This window comes from Salvia miltiorrhiza, chromosome 8 (genome assembly GCF_028751815.1).
Source record: "Salvia miltiorrhiza cultivar Shanhuang (shh) chromosome 8, IMPLAD_Smil_shh, whole genome shotgun sequence".
NCBI classification, from domain to species: Eukaryota; Viridiplantae; Streptophyta; class Magnoliopsida; order Lamiales; family Lamiaceae; genus Salvia; species Salvia miltiorrhiza.
In genome coordinates, this window is record NC_080394.1 from 19,726,666 (window position 1) to 19,744,232 (window position 17,567).

The 17,567-nt window shown below is 35.5% G+C and overlaps 3 protein-coding genes across 3 annotated transcripts; all 3 read right to left on the minus strand.

Moving 5' to 3' along the window:
* Positions 1 to 2,534: 2,534 nt before the first annotated feature.
* Positions 2,535 to 14,015, minus strand: LOC131001534 (LEAF RUST 10 DISEASE-RESISTANCE LOCUS RECEPTOR-LIKE PROTEIN KINASE-like 1.4). Its single transcript, XM_057927938.1, has 5 exons — positions 13,043 to 14,015; positions 9,582 to 10,238; positions 4,284 to 4,319; positions 3,854 to 4,201; positions 2,535 to 3,773 (listed from the first exon to the last, which is right to left on the minus strand). The coding sequence occupies exons 1-5, from the start codon at positions 13,848 to 13,850 to the stop codon at positions 2,854 to 2,856; spliced, it is 2,769 nt and encodes a 922-aa protein (XP_057783921.1). The 5' UTR covers positions 13,851 to 14,015; the 3' UTR covers positions 2,535 to 2,853.
* On the minus strand, positions 4,468 to 5,687 carry LOC131001659 (LEAF RUST 10 DISEASE-RESISTANCE LOCUS RECEPTOR-LIKE PROTEIN KINASE-like 2.7). Its single transcript, XM_057928221.1, has one exon. It carries the CDS (start codon positions 5,492 to 5,494, stop codon positions 4,691 to 4,693), a length of 804 nt encoding a protein of 267 aa, XP_057784204.1. The 5' UTR covers positions 5,495 to 5,687; the 3' UTR covers positions 4,468 to 4,690.
* On the minus strand, positions 7,125 to 8,190 carry LOC131001650 (LEAF RUST 10 DISEASE-RESISTANCE LOCUS RECEPTOR-LIKE PROTEIN KINASE-like 2.7). Its single transcript, XM_057928206.1, has one exon. It carries the CDS (start codon positions 8,073 to 8,075, stop codon positions 7,230 to 7,232), a length of 846 nt encoding a protein of 281 aa, XP_057784189.1. The 5' UTR covers positions 8,076 to 8,190; the 3' UTR covers positions 7,125 to 7,229.
* Positions 14,016 to 17,567: the final 3,552 nt, after the last annotated feature.

Here is a 17,567-nt window from a genome sequence, read left to right on the forward strand (position 1 = left end):
ATGTGAATATTTATAATTATTAGTGAAAAGTAAGAAATAAATAAATATACAAAGTCATGGAAACGGAATTACAAACTAGCATAATAATTGATAGAACAAATAACAAAATTATGTTTTTGGATAAACTTTGTTGATAAGGATCATAACACATAAATATTAATGGGGCTCGTTGGGCGGGCTCGAGCCCCACCCCATTGTTAAGCCTGAGGGCTCAATGGAACGAGCCCGGTTTGTTGTGATTTATAGAAGGCACGTGCATTGCACACACTATTTATAAATAAAAATTGAAATAAAAAATTTGAAATCGGACCATTGTTTTTTTTAAGTCGTTGAACAACACTTTCTTTCTATTACTAAATTTTTCTTATAAATATATCTTATTTTCACTCATTTTTTTACACCAAATCAAAATCTCTTCTTTTTTTTTTTTTTTTTTTTCTTCTTCTTCTTCTTCCATTCTTAGTTTAGTTCTTATTATTATTCTTCAAAAAAATGGAAATTCAACACTTGGTTCGCCATTAGTCTCAATCTTTGAACACGTTCAACGCTCAAGTTCTTGAGGGTATCAACTTGAACGAAACACCATTCGTTCAAGATGACAAAGTAGTTGATATTCCCCCGCTCCCAAGACAACGACAAGGAGCACCGGGTACACCCCTCCAGAGACCTAGCTAATTTGATCCCTACAAGTCGAGGCGACCCTCAACGCTGTCAAGGGTGCCGATCAAAATGTGCTCATCTATTAGGAAGAGATCACAAAGCGCTACAATATATGTGTCATCTGGGCACGCCAGCGCACAACAACAAACACATCAAGTCACACCTTCAATGTGTCCAAAAAAATGTGAAAGTTTGGGAGGCAGTTTACGACAAATGTTGAAGCAATTGGGGCAATGGCATGAGTGATGATCAAACCACTCAACAAGTCCAAGAAATATTTCAAACAAACAATGAGACTCAATTCAAATAAAAAGGACGAAGAATACCTCCAAGAGGGATATACGATGACATCCTTCGAGCCGAGCATCGCAACTAGATCTATAGGCCAAAAGGAGGCAAAATGCGACAAATAAAAAGATAAAAAAGTTGAGTCATCGCCAGCCCCCGACAAAGGGGCAATTGGGCTATTTAATGGAAAAGGTTATTGAGGAGCTCAACAATATAAAAAAAAACAAAGCGCAACATAGCAGACTCTCAAATTTTTATCATCGACATTTTGACGAAAGGGGCCGCGAGAATTAGCCATGCATAACCGATTATTGGAAGAGATCGCGAAACATCAATGATGAAATATCTAGTTTAATTTTTGGAATATGTTTTAAAATAATGTAATTTTAAATTTTTGTCTTTAATGAATTTTTTTAGGATTATTTTAATTTCTAAATTTAAATTTAATGCAAATTTTAGATTTTAAATTTTATTTAGAATTCAATTTTTTAAATTAAGATGAAAAATTTATTGAGCTATCTTATAGAGTCTCTCTTGTGGGAGGGGTGGCTCTCCATAGAAATGTTGTGGATGCTCTAAGACCACCCCCAACGGTGACTTTGGAGGAAGGTCACGATAATAGGACAAAATAGATTGAAAAAAATAAATAAATGAAAAGTCATGGTATTGGTGTGACCCGGGTGTTCTGCCGCCCCAGGTCACCCATTCTCACTCTTTACCTTTTGATGCCACATGTCAAATTACAATAGGTCTATTAAATATTTTGGTAGATAAAATTTTATAATGATTTTTTTATTAAAAATATATTAAAATTATATTAAAAATTTTCATTTGTGATTGAGTTCAATATCGATTAGTACAATATATGACAATATTTAATTATAATATGATTACATTTAAAAAAAAAATATTTATTACAAGGGTTTTAGGTTCGATTTTTTTTTTCTATAAAATCACAATTTAATAATAGATTGTTATTACTCCATCTGTCCACCAATGCATGTCCTAGGGGAAGAGGGCATAGATTTTAAGGAAAAATATATTGTTTATTCGTTGAGTGAAGAAGGGGCACGATTTTTAAGAAAAAATGATTTATTTGTTAAGGAAGTAGTTACCAAAAATGGCAAATTAGGATGCAAATTGGTGAACGGACCAAAATGACAAATTATGACACAAATTAGTGGACGAATGAAGTATTTGATTTTTCTTTTTAATTGTATGCTCCCTCTGTCCCTCCCAGTCCGAAAATTGTACTTATCTATACTTTTGTTTGTATCAAAATTATAATCAATTTTCTTTATCAAATGCTTTTTTATTAATAAACCTTGTTGTTTCGTGATTAATTGTACTTATCTCTACTTTTGTTAGTATCAATTATCGTGATTACGGAAATTTGTGTTTTTTAAGGTTTTTGTTGAGTAATTGAGGGCCTTGAGGCGATATAGGGTTATGTACAGATGTACAGAAAATGAAGATGAGTAAACAAAGAGATATCTACTTTATATGCACTTCCAAGTAAACAAAATGCATGGTAGGTACATATTCATGATTTGATATAAAAAATAAAATAATAAGACACTGAAAAATTGATATTAAAAAAAATTAAAAGTAAAAATCTATTAAAATTGGAGTACAGGCTAATTGACATATTAATTTAATCCGATTACATTTATTTCATATTCAGTCTATCTAGCCTAATCCTAAAAAAGTAAATGAGGCCTAAATACACTATTAACTATTCACACAGCTCCATTTACTATATACATTCCTCTAAAGCTTGTTATCAAAACCATGTCGTTCTACATAAACAGACAGACAAACATGAAAGGAAACAAATATATGTATAATGCGCCGTATCAGTATGATCCATTTAAGAAAACAATGAAAAGATTAAGGTGAGTGAGCTCACGCACTAGAATTGGGCGTTGAGCTGTTCGCCGCAACGGAGTCCGGCGACGGCGGCGCAATGCTGCTCTTGAGCGGCCCAGTCTCATCATCCACCAAAATGTCAACAATTTCCACCTTGTGAGCATTCAAATCTTCATTCTTGATGCCTCTCAAACCCTCCAACACTTCTTCCATGGAGGGCCTCATATCCTTCTCCTGCTGCAGGCATCGGAAAGCCAATTCTGCGACTAACGTAGCCATCCGTCTCACAGTGGTGTTCGTCTCAAAGCCAAGGCTAGAATCAACCAGCTCGTGCAACGTATGGTTTTGGATCTTGTTGACGGCCATGTTAGCCAAGTTGATGTCGTGGCGGTGCCTGTTGGTGTCCACAGCTTGCAGGGACGATATGAGCTCGATCAACACCACTCCAAAGCTGTACACGTCGCTCTTTTCTGTGAGCTGGTAGCACTGGTAGTACTCCGGATCAACATAGCCGGGAGTCCCTTGTGGAGCAGTCGAGACATGAGTAGCATCGACTGGGAATAATCTGGACAGCCCGAAATCAGCAACTTTTACATGGAAATCGTTGTCTAGAAGTATGTTGTTGGTTTTGACATCTCGATGAATGATATCCCGTTTATGGAGATATGCAAGCGCCTCAGCAGATTCAATGGCGATATTCAGCCGGACAGGCCAAGATAGCAAGCCAGATGCAGCACGTTTCCCATGGAGGTGATCCGCAACTGTTCCATTTGGTATGTATTCATAAACAAGCAACAGCTCTCGACTTCGCTTGGAAGTGCACCCAAACAGGGCCACAAGGTTTACATGTCTAACCTGAGTTAGGATCTCAACCTCATTCATGAACTGCTCCACGCGCTTGAAATTGTTCTCGTACAACCGTTTCACAGCAACAACACGGCCATCAGAGAGGACCCCTGTATTGGAAATGAACAGGTAAGCAGAGAGCTCATACATTTGAATCTGATGAAAATGTTGCAAGAAATTGTTTGCTCACCATAATACACAGTACCAAAGCCACCATCACCGAGCTCTCTAGAAGAATCAAAGTTATTGGTAGCTTCTTCAAGTTCCGAGTAACTGAATACCTGCACCCCAAAGTATGAGCTGTCCCTACCAAAGTCAGAGTTGGAAGAGGGATATGAAGGGATGCTTTTTGTGAACTTAGTCGTTGAAGGAGGCGTAGAGGGGTGTTTGCTCGAAAGAGGCGTGGAGGCTTCCTTGTTCGCGGTTTGAGTAGATTCAGCAGCAAGGAGCTGAAGGCGCTGTTTCCTCTTCTGCCTATAATAGAAAAACAACCATCCCAAGCCAACACCAGCAAGAACTGCACCACCTATGAAAAGGCCTGGATGTGGGCAGAAACAGGAAAACTTTCAAATTTTCAAGCTAATTATGTCTATCAGATTAGATAAAAAGAGAAAACATACCGATATTCCTCGCCGAATCTGAGTTACCACCATTCGCTGCAGTAGCCATGAAAATCACAAAGTGTTAGTTGCAGAATGAGATAAGAAGCAGATGCCTTGCCTTGGCATTATTATGTAATAAAGTTTTCAAACATACACCCCATCCACTTCCCACAACGAAACGAAAACAGTTGATGCTGATGGAAACCAAAGATTCCAAATTAGTATTAAAAACTAAATCATTGACCTCTTTGCTGGTGACAGCGCAGAAATGCACAGGTAATTTTAAAATAGAAGCACGTTTAAATACAGAGATCCAGAAACATATGATCAGTATCAAACTACTAAACAAATTCAAACAATAAATTCCACCGAAAGAACATATAGACAAATTGATAAAAATCAAAACTCAAAAACTATGGGCTCTGCTAATCAGAACAGAAATTCCGAATACCTTGAGCACTCTGACTACCCTCTGGAGGTAGTGTCAAAGCAAAAGTACAAGGTCTATCGCCACAAACACAAACGAGTTGACTCGTCACAGAATCATACCCACATTGCCCACTCAATCTATAGCACTCAGAGCACGTTCTCTCTTCAGGAACACTATAATTCACACTAAAACCCTGCATCAGTGCCTCCCCAAGGCTCAGGCGCGAATCCGCCAGCTCATCGCCGACCTCCTTCAAAACCAGCAGGCTGATGCTCATACTACAATATATGATTCTCAAAATCGGGTCACGCGGCACAGGTCCGACCAAGTAATATGCGTCGCTGAAATTGAATCTGCCAGAGCTACAATTGAAGAGATTGTGCGGCCGGATGGTCATGGCGGTGGCGTTGCAGCCGTAGAACAGAGTGAGTTCCTCGTTTCGTGGTGCGTCGGAGTAGAGAAGAGTGGAATTGAGGGTCGAATTCCGGAATTGGGAAGGGCAGGTGGAGTCGTATAGATCGGAGCGGGAGAGAACGAGGCGCTTCTGAGCCTGATCAAGTAGCAACACTCGGTAGGTGAACGAGTTGTGAGTCAACTCGGTGACATTGTTGCTCCGGCAGGTGAGGGCGAAGTCGGGGCGGCCGCAGTGGGAGGGGCGGGCGCCGCCGATGAAGGGGTAGGAGATGTTGACAAGAGCGCCGCATGAGAAGGTGCGGTCGCAGTTGGGGAAGGAGGGGGTGGTTTGGGAGTAGGCCGCGGCGGCGAGCGTGATGAGGAGAGAGAAGAGAGTCAGCGGCATCGGTGGCGAAAGGGAAGGATGGAGTGAAGAGGTGAGATGGCATTTTAGGTTTGTTTTTGAAAAGGAAGAAGGCCGATTGACCGCTATTCTTGTTTTTACTGCAGTGGCCGTGATTATGAACGCAATATGTTTGAGGAAACAAATTTAAATTTCATCTCTCATTAAGGTAATTCAAACGCTATTTTAATAAGTTTCTAATATTGTACTAGTATGATATTGTTTGAGTTTTTAAAATATTAAATCCTATCTTAAATATTAGTTGTTGAATTATTCAAATGATTGATCTAATAATAATAATATTATAGTAATAAAAACGTTATAATTAGATTAACTTAAGTAAGGGAAATTCTATCCCTGAAGAAAAGTATAAGATGCTTATTTCTATCTTTTAAATAAAAAATCGGTTTCATATTTTTTTACAATGAGTTGAACTCCTAAATCTCATTGGAGCAAAGAAGATGAAAAACAATACTTCCAATATAGGGATAAAACACTTTTAAAAAGAATTGTAAATTTCAAATAATTTAGTAAATTATGTTAAGAAGCTTATAGACTCAATAAAATCCTCTTTTACTGATTGGAATTGATTACGAGCGACTAATTATTGAATTCAACGACTCTTCTAGAAATTAGGACAAAACAAAAAGAAAGAAAAAAATTAGAGACTAGATTAAGTGGAGGATTAGGTTGTGTTTTTGAATTTGAATAGATTATTGTCAAATAGTGAACTGGGGAAGAATTGGACATAGCAATTTTCTTTTCGACTATACTTTATTTTGACGATATGCGGAATACATAATATTTTCAGTTCGAATCCATTAAAAAAATAAAGACCATATATTTTCAGTTCGAATGTGATTAATTATGGGTAATGAATAAATTAGCAGTATAACATAACCTTGAGAGGCCAAACTTCCGCGAAAAGACCCACCTATTGACTTTTATAGCACACAAACTTTGACAATATGATAGCATTTTCGAAAGTATTAATTCTTTCTTTAAAACTGGTCCCCGTTACAAATAAACCATGACTGGAGACCATTAATTATCTTCTCAGTTACAAAATATGTTGATGGCTAACAAAACATCTATAGCTGTTCACCAAATATCAATCCCTGAATTCATGATATCATTTTCTCCTAATAAAGTGATTAAAGGGGAGGTTATCCTCCTCCTCGTGTTTTCTACTCCTACTTATATGTTTCTAATACACTTAAAATAATATTCTTCAGAAAAAATACATTTAAATTAATATCAAAGAAACATATAATGGTGTGGTTTGCAAACATAAGTGTATGAGATGCGCATAAAAACTAGTGCTTTGGGTTCGTATAAACATAAAAAAGAAAAACAAAAAAGAAAGTCACATAATGCTATAGTTTGACTATTAAATTAAACACGGTTGAGAATATCTAAATGGACTTCTCAAAACAAAAATGGAGGAAAAACTGTTCTTTTTTCCCTCCCTTTATTTCCGAACATTTCTTGATATGTTTGCACAAAATTAGTTTTTTTTTTTTTCTCTCTAAAAAAAAGAAGAAGAAGAAGAAGAAGAAACGAAACGAGGGGTGTGGGAGGTAAAAATATACTAGTCAACTTGAGAAGATGAAATAGCCGCCACGCCAAAAACGAGAATGCGAATGCGAAGACTATGACAGATGAGTATATTTTGAAAATTAGGCTAAAGGATGCCGGAATTGAGATGTAAATCCAATTAAAGAGGTTATTAATCGATCTAATATAACAAAAAGTTGAAGTTATGCGGTTGGGAGCAGAGAAAAAGAAGGAATATATTAGTACCGTTTTGGTTGGGGGCATTTGAGCAAGTGGATTCAAATGTACCATTAGCACAGTGGCAAGCAAAGGATCCCAATGGATTGGAGCCGCACTCTCCACCGGATCCCAAGCAGCTCTCGCAGTTCTGGTTATCCGCTAACCACTGGATCGAGAATCCAGTTTGAAGAGATGCCTCCAATGAAGAAAGGGAGGGATTTGTTGCCAACCGGGCGGCCTCAGTTTGATCGAGCCGAACAGTAATTTGAGGGCCGTTGCATGTGATACTAATATTCGGCGGCAGCTGGGGTAGGGCTATTGTGGTGAAGTAAGCCAAACCATTTATTTCTCCTGTGGCATCGCAATTGAACTGATTGGGTTGTGGGAATTGTGTCTGACCACTGCAACCGTAGACCAGAGTGATCTCCTGATCATTAGCGGCCGAGTAAAGACTGTATAAGTCGGTATCTACAGATGTGTTGAAGAGTTGTGGAGAACAAGTGTTGTTCCATAGGTCGTTTCTGGCGACGGTGAGGGTCTGCGTCTGGTTGTTGATTTCACGGACGCGGTAGATTATCTGTGAGGTGTTAATGAGGGGAACGCCCTCTTGGCAGCTCATCTCGAACCCCGGAAAGCCGCACGAAACTGGGCGGACTCCCCCGTAGAATGGATACGGGATATCTGTTTGGTCTCCACACTGAAATGGCTGCCTGCAGGTTTCGTAATCATCTTGGCACACCCTGCCCGGGATTCTCATCACTACGAGTACGAGGCTCACCAGCATCGGGAGGAGAAACCCTTGATTCATTTTTCTTCTTTGGCTCAGAGGAGGAATTGGTTACGAGATCATGGCCGAGTTTGGTTTTGTTTAATGTCTTTGACTCATTTTTCCAATAAATGGAAGCTTCTGTGGGCGGACTTTAGTTAATGGGAATGCACGCAAATTGAATACGGGATGATGGTAACATCTACGCGGTGGAGTTAGTCAAAAATTGCCTGCCTAATAACTCATATATTTCTCAAAAATCAAAACTTCAAAACACACTGCCCTGCTGTTCCTTTTCTTATACTAATACTAATATTGTTTTTGCCAACCATGTCTACGTAACATTTGTCACAGTTTCAGATTGGGAGAGAGGAAAAAATCTAACCGTGGAAGGACCGGAGTTTCAATTGGCCTAGATATACATATCTTATTCTAAAGGCTAAAGGAAAGCTAAATAATACTCCAATGCGAGAAGAACAGGACGTCTGCTATAAAGAAAGTCAATTACTTGAAAATCATAAATAAAAACTTGAGATGGTGTTAGAATATCCCGATGGATTTGGAATTGAGTTAAAAGGAATTGGTGTGGAGGGCTTATAGCAATCGGGTTGACCCGAACCCGTTGGATCGTGTCGACGGACCTGGCGGACCTCATGGATTCTAGGGGGTACTAACTTCTTATTTTAGGGTTGGTGACAAGAAGCATACAAGTGCTTAAAATATTGGAACCACAACCCAAACAGTGGTCCATGGGAACTGTCCCGGCCTCGAACCAAGACAATAGTTTTGGTTTCAAACTGCACCATCACCGTCTCATTTTGCGGACTGCTTCAAATTGTCTGCAACTGTGAACCCACCCCGTCAACACCTGTATTACGCCACCCTTACTGCTCAACTAATTATCACACCTGATCAGCTCAGAGCCTCTAATTAGTTGTTTGGTACAACACCTCAACTACAAAAAGTTATACCCAATACTTGTGATCTCATATTCCCCAGTTCGACTCCCATCAACAATTGTTTTAAAAACCTAAGCTCTTTTTCCCTCATTGTATAATTCTGTTTTTAGTTTTTAGTACTACTAACTAAAAACAGCACGTGGTTCTCAAACTTGGCGAGCGCTAAAGCAAATAATATAAGTCTACTCCTAAGGTTACGTTCTCTTTGGTTGTAAATTTATCATGGGAAAATGAAGGATAAACAAAATTTCACCATTTTTGGAAGGATAATAGTATCCCTCATTTGTAATGTAAATGAGGAATGAATAAGGGTCCAGTAGGAAATGTGGGAAAAGAAATGAAGGATTTAAAGGGTGAAATTTTATTTATCCTTCCTTTTCCCATAATAAATTTACAATAAAAGAGAACGCACACTAAAAGAAAAGGATCCTATTTAAAGGGAAAATCTTGATCCGTTTGTTTATCCGCAGACAGCTGCACAACTAGAAGTCTTGAAGCCTAGAACAATCTCAAGAATCACTCAAGCTTTCAAGTTCAACCATTATTAAACGTTGGATTCAAAGCAAGTAGAAGGCATTGAATCTCATACCTGGTGCCGTTGTGCAGGTATCAGAAACGTATGGCGCATCAGAGCAAAAGCAACTCGTCTGGTTAGTCACAACATCGTACCCACAACGACCCTTAGACTCCGTGCAATCACTGCAAGATTTGCCGCCAATCTTCCACCTCACCTCAAAGCCCTGCTGCAGAACTTGATTCAAACTTGTGGTGTTCACCGATCCTCCGCCTAAAATCACCGGAACTATCACACTGGCATTACAGTTCCCAGGCCCCTGAGTTCCGGGAAACACGTAGACGCTGCTGTACCCGGAGCTCCCACAAGAGACGAGGCTCAACCCGGGAAGATTTGAGGCAGGGCAGCCATACAGGAACGTGAAGTTGGTGTAGGAAGCTGCGTAGTCGAAGATGGAGTAGTCGAGAGTGGTGTTCACCATTTCCTTGGGGCAGGGCCCTTCCATGAGATCCTCTCTAACAATCCTCATGCTCTCTGTGGCTTGGTCGATTTTCAGCACCCGGTACGTCGTGCTCATTATGTCGATGGTGGTGGCATTGTTTCGGCCGTCGCAGCTGAGTACTAGATTTGGGTGGCCGCAGTAGGTAGGATCTGTTTGTTGCCGGAAAGGGTATCCAATTCCGGTGATCGTGTCTCCGCAGCTGAATGTGTTGCCGCAGGTCTGATAAAATTCTGCGGTTGAGCTGAATACCTCAGAGGGTTGAACAAGGACTAAGAATTTTATGGTGAACACAACACGAAGGAAGGAGAGCCATGAAAATGTTTGGGAATTCATCAAAAGAGTCATAGTTTTTGGGACGTGCTACAGAAGACCATCACCATGGATTGTGTGATCAGAAATCAGAAGAAAACAATTGAATTTATTGGCTAAAACACAACACATATTTCCTTGGAAGTTAAAAGTAGGTACTTACTTCAAAGACTATTGTGAAATCCTTATAGTTGAGTAAGCAACTATTGTACTGTTAAATTTTTGGAAATTAAAATGAAAAGAATTAGTTAACCAATAACTAATGATGTAAGACCATTTTTAAGTAGAAATTGGTAGTAGGTCATGACAGGAGGTCTACGTCTAGTTAAAGAGGTGGTTTGTTGAGCGATTTCTACCTAAGCTGATTATAGATCATGTAATGTACTTCATCCATTCACAAAAAAATTGTCACACCGTGAATCACACGAATTTTAATAAAATATGAGTGAAGTTAATAGTGTAATAAGAATCTCACTTTAAATGTGAGTGAAATTGTGTAAATTTTATTACTATAAATAGAAGTGACAATTTTTTTAAAGACGGATTAAAATAGAAACTATGATAATTTTTTGATGGACTGGAATATTATTTATAAAGTGTTTCATATCATAGATTTATTTTTACATGGTTCACTGTAGTATAATTTCTTCCTTACATGCTTAATATCCGCAGGGAAAATATGAGCAAATATGAAATGAAATTAAAAAAATTGGATATATGATTCAAAAATCATTAATTCATTATACAAGCGCTGGATGTAGCTTAGATAAGTTTTTATGAAATAATAAAGGATCGAAATTGCTACCGAAGAGTCTAGGTGTTGGTTGGCAGTTAACTGAAAAAAGTTTGATTACCTAGCTAGAGATACGAGTCAATTAGTTGATCATAGGTGATTATACTTTGTAAAGGTTGTGGGAGAGAATACATGAACAAGGGCTTTGGCTCAGCTTTTTTTTTTTGATAAGGAAAGTAAATATTATAGAACTAAGTTTCAAGCTTTTAAAAAAATAAATTTATTTATTTTAATTTATTTTTTATAATAATTATTTAATAATTATTATTTAATTATAATTTGTTATTTTCATCATATACTTTATTAAATTCATCTTTCTTCATTTTTTTTTTCTTTTTAATTACTATTTGGATATACTCCACTTCTTATAATATTTTATTTATGCTTATTTTTCATTTTTTTACCACTCCTAACATTAATTACAAAATATTTTTACCACTTTCAATACACTCAACAATCTCGTGTTAAAACTCGTGTCAATTCCTCCTAGGAAATTTTATCATGGACGGGAGAGTATATATTAGACTTCTAATGAATAATATATTTATTCAATTGAATTACTATTTATCACCTTAAATTAACTATTTAATCATTCTTTAATTCTATCAATATTATTAATCTCATCCATCAAATCAAATGCTTCCCTTATTCTGACTTAAACAATTTTAACACTAATTAAACTAGCATTTGCATCATGTGCAATACACGGAAAACGTTTTTATACTTCTATATGAATATAAAATCGATAACAACTTAATTATCATATGTATAAATATAATAAAAAATATTAATTTTAACTGAATATTTTTAAGCTAAATATTTAAAAAAATGAAAGAAAATACACAATATTAAAAATATATATTATGAAATGGCAAAAATAATAAGTTAAAAAAACAAAAACAAAAACAAAAATAAATTTAAAAATAAATTTATTCAAAAAAAGATGAGAGAGGAGAGAGAATTTTTAAAAAAATTAATCTTTAAATAAATACTCTCTTCCTCCCATTTATCTTGGCACACTTTCCTTTTTAGTTTGTCCCATTTATAATGACACTTTTTAAAAATAGCATGTGGTTCATACATTCTTTATACACATAAAATAAGTGGGCCCTACCCACTTTACACTTTTAACCATTTATTCTTAATTTGAGTGTCCAAAGCAAATGTGACAAGATAAGTGAGAAGGAGAGAGTATAACTTTTACATTTTAAATTAAATATTTATATAAAATATATCAAATTAAAGCTTTTATCGTGATCTTTAATTTGATATGCATATTAAATATTTTATAATTAGTTGAATTTTAAAATTTTAGAAAGAAATAAAACAAAAAATAAGAAGATAAAAAAAGAAAATAAAAAGAAAAATAATAGTTTATAATTACAAATAAACCTTCAATTTTATTATAACTACAAAATTGCCACTCAATTTTGAAATTGATTTCAAATTGAGAGTTGCCTTTTTAATATATATAGATTTTACTTTTTATTAATAATATTTAATACGATATATAATCAATTTTTTTTACATTATTAGTTCATATGAAAACTTATTTTATAATATACTATATGCATGCTTTGATTTAATGATGAAATTAGAAATTTCAAATTTAATTCACTGTCACGCAATTTTTACAACTTTATATCACCTCATTGTTATCGTTTAACAAGTTGAAAAATAAAATTATGTTCTGATCGCGTTGATACCAATTTCCCCGGAGACGATAAACTTAAACGGTCAACATTGGTCAGACCTAAATCATTGGCTTGGCTTGCCTTGCCCCATCTCTTTACTCTCACACATTACATTACCGCATTTAAGTGATCTACAGTTTTATTATTATGCGCTTTCATGTTAAATCATATGATTACAAGTTAACATTGATTAGTAACTAACATTGACCTTGTTTAATTAAAAACCAAACCTGCGTACCTGATACAGCCGGCGCCACCGTCGCAGCCTTAGGACCCTGATTTCCGACCGGCTCTCCAGGAGCAGCCGCCGAGCCACCACTGCAGGTTTTCGACTCCGCCGCCGAACCATCGGAGCAAAAGCAAACAAACTTCTTCCCTGCATCATTATATCCGCACCTCCCACCGGACCTCTGGCAGTCGGTGCAGCCGCCGCTGTCCACCGCAAAGCGCACCTCGAATCCCTCAGCGATCAGCGCCGTCAAATCCTTAAAATTGAATAACGATGCATAGCTGACCGGAACGACGACGCTGGCGTGGCACGTCCCCGACACCTGCGATCCGAACTCTACGTAACCGCTTCTCTCCTTTATCCCCTTCACGGCGCACTCGAACGGGTAGGGCACCGGGAAATGGACGGGGGGACAGCCGTAGAGAAACGTCAGATTCACGTAGCTGGAGGCATACGCGAAAATCCGAGGATCCAGAGTCGTGTTCGCGAGCTGCGGCTGGCAGAGGCTCTGCAGGAGGTCGTCTCTTGCGATTTTGAGGATTTTTTCCCCCTGATTTAACTCCAGAACGCGGTACTTGACGTCGTTGATCTGGATCGTGGCGGCGGTGCCGTTCTCGCAGTCGAGTTTGAGGGCGGCGTAGCCGCATTCCGCCGGGCGATCGCGGCCCCAGAATGGGAAGCCGATTCCGGTGAGTTTTCCGCAGTTGAAGGGAGCTCCGCATCTAGTGTATGAATCGTTTGAAAAGCATGAAATTGGGGGTAGATTCAGGAGGATTATGGTAAGCCAGATTAGTATGGAGAAGAGTTGGTGCTCCATTTTATTGTGTTAAATTGTGATTATAATAATAAGGGTAGATAAGGATGGAGGGCTCTCATGCTCGACAAATATTGTTCCTTCTTTAAGATTAAGAATACTGCACCCAAAATGGTATGCATGCTTATTCATTCGATTTTGAGACCTATCTTATTAGGCTCGCGCTTCATTTTCAATTCGGGTCAAAGACTAGTCTTATAATATATTCTTATAAAACATTACGGTAATAGCACCAAAATAAACCAATTTTATTACATTAACTTAAAATCTTACTTTTAAATATACGAATTTTCACTTTTATTTTACACGCGATGTACATTTTCAGCGAATGATTCATTAATACATTTTTGTATTATTGTAGTGGAATTGCATATGTCCAACTATGTCATTTAGGAAGATTTCCGTTTAAGCCACATAGACAAATCTAACTTCTACCTTAACATTCATTCACTGAAAATTTCATCGTGTGCACAATTAAAAATAAATGAAAGTTCGTGTATTTGAAGACAAGATTTTAAGTTAATGTGCAAGATCAGAAATATACGAAAGTTCGTGTATTTTGGTGTTATTACCCCTAGCACATAATAGATCACATTTTCATAATCAAGATACTTTACCTCGTATAAAAGTGCAAAAGCTTAATGTTATTATTATATACTAATTCACTTAATAATTAATAAATAAAGTGTGAAATAAAGATCAGACACATATTTTTCTTATATGAATTTTTTGTTGTTATTAGGGCAAACAGTTTAAAATCAAACCGTATCAATAATCTATACCAACTCAATCTTTTAATAAAAAAAAATTATTTCTCCTTTTTTTTGACATACACAACCTATAATTCAACTTAATTATAAAACTTTTATATTGTATCAATGATCTCATTCAACCTAAAAATTATTCAATGACGTGACATACGTAATCGATCATTAATAAACTTAGTCTTAGAATATGAGACAAAGTATTATTATCAAATTCATAAATAAAGCAATGAAATTTGAAAATCAATTAAGTAATTAACGGGAATTTCGATTAATTGAGCTAATCCACTCGATTTTTAAATCAACCATATTAAGCTCAGACTATTTTCATTTCAGAGTTAAAATATATTGATCATAACTTAATTTCATTTTTATTATATAGTGGGACCAACTCGTTGATTTTGGGTTAAATTAATATCCCTGCTTAGATATTTTTAAAAAAAAAAAAGGAAAGCAAATTATACTAATTGGAAGTGTAAATTAGGAATATGAAGTTTCATCATAAAATGGTATTTCAGTTTAATTAAAATTTAGAATTGAAAAGCATGATATGTAGCATTAAAAAGAATTGGGTTGTGAGTTGGGGAGACAGATGAGTGGAGGTTTGTTTGACTTATGAGGGTTCCTCATTAATGGAGCAGCCTCTACTTTAGATGGATAATTGATTACAGAAAGAATGGCAGTTGACATGTATGATTAGAGGCTATAGCTCCTAACTAATTACTACCTACTAACTAACTAAATCTCCACCTATCATTTATTACATACGGCAGGTTTTGGGTCCCATGTCTGTGGTATAAGGTTCGCGAACAATTTGGGTTTGTTTTTCCGGTTATTTCATGTATAGGGATTATAATATATCTAGAATTACAATCTGTATTATGCATGTTAATAATTATAAATAACAAAGTTAAATATATCAAATGAGATTATATATTGATTTACTCTCTTCGTTCACAAAAAAATTATCACATTGTTGCAACTTGGGTTATAATAAAATGTGAGTGGAATTGTGTGGACCTTATTATTATAAATAGAAATAACAATTTTTTCGTGGACGGAGAAAGTAATATATAATATGATATTTTTCTATATATAATATTTACATAATGTCCTATTAATTATTTTTATATAAAATAAATATAAATACATAGTTAAAAAGTTAAGAAAAGAAGGAAAATAAAAAATGTTTATAATATTCCTTAAAAATGTTTATAATAAGGTCTCTAGTTAAAAAAAAAATCAAAATCCATTTTTTACATATCATATACTCCCTCTATCCACAAAACAAAGTCTCATTTCATGCTGAGCACATAAATTAATAAAACTGATAAAAGTGTTGTGAATGAGAAATGGGTAGTGGTTATGAGCAATGCTATTTGGACAAAATTTGTCCGGACAAAAAAAGGTTAAATACTAAAAAATCGATTTATTTAAAAATTTTGGTTCAAATTTCAAAAGAATTTAGTTACTTTTATTGTTTTCTCCATATTGTAATTTTTTGTAATTTTTAACCATTTTTTAATTTTAATTATTTTTTTGTAGTTTAGAAATAATAAAAATTAAAAAAATTATAATGTGGAGAAAATAATAAAATTAACTAAATTCTTTTCTATTATGAACCAAAAATTTTAAATAAATTTATTTTTAAAGTATTTAATCATATTTTATCTAGACAAAATTAATTTTGTGCAAATAGCATTATTGAGTTGTTATAATACTTGATTACTTTTGTTAATTTTTTATTGGGAAAAAATCTTTACAATGGAGATCTTCACAACTTTTTTTGTGTTTATTAATTGAAACATTTTTTTATAGCTATTTTCCAATATTTGAAAGTCATTAATTAAATTTAATATAGCATCACATTCTATTTCTAACAATTGTTTAACAAGTGAAACTGGGAGGCAGTGTAATTGTTTAAATTACACTGAATCACTAACATTGTCCCTAAATCACTAACAATCTTCCGTCAATTTTAGTATGATCGAGTTTTGGTAAATTATTTAGGCCTACATCGGCCTTAATTGCAGATTTAGTCTTGATGCCATTAACTCCAGTCAATAAATTGAGTTAATTGAGTTGGGTAATTAGGGAGTTGATTGGAGTGGGTTAATTATTGGGTTGGATAATTAGGGAGAGTGTTAGTGATTTAATTGGAGTGAGTTAATTATTTGGAGTGGGTCCATTGGTGGTAAATGGTAAATATAGAAAAGAAGGGAAAGTGTAAACGTTCAAAAAATAGAATAGGATTTTATTTTGTGGACAAATAGAACTTTGTTTCGTGGACAGAGGAATAAGTATCGAATTAAAGGTCCTTTTAATGAAAAAAAGGGTTTTTCTTCCGTCTCTTCGCATCAAACAAAAAAAGAAATGCTTGTTCTCTCCTAGAAAGATTTTTTTCGTAAAATCTCGTCTAATAACAAGTAAAAAATTAAGACTCTATTCGAACACGGAACGAAAAAGACAATATACAGGATGGGTCAAAAGATTTATGATACTTCGCTTGATTCAGAGAAACTACAGGATATATAAATAATACTCCCTCCGTCCGCCAAAAGTATTCCACAATTACTATATTTGGCGTCCGCAAAAAGTATTCCACTTTCCTTTTTAAGTTATGGTCCGATCATCCACCTTTATATTTTATCCTTACAAACACTCTTTATTTACAAAAAATCCACCACAAATTCAATCCCAACCATACATCTCATAAAGTGGTGGGACCCTTTCTCCACTACATCAACATCATCTCCAATTTTATTAAACTCTGTGCCCAGTCAAAGTGGAATACTTTTGGCGGACGGAGGAAGTATATGATATTGCATTCAAGACGTATATTATATATTTTATTCAAAACATAATTAAATAAAAATAGAAAAAATATGCACTATCTACAAAAATGAGTGAGAAGAATGAAGAAATTTAATTTAAAGATTAGTTGTGGTTAATTGAG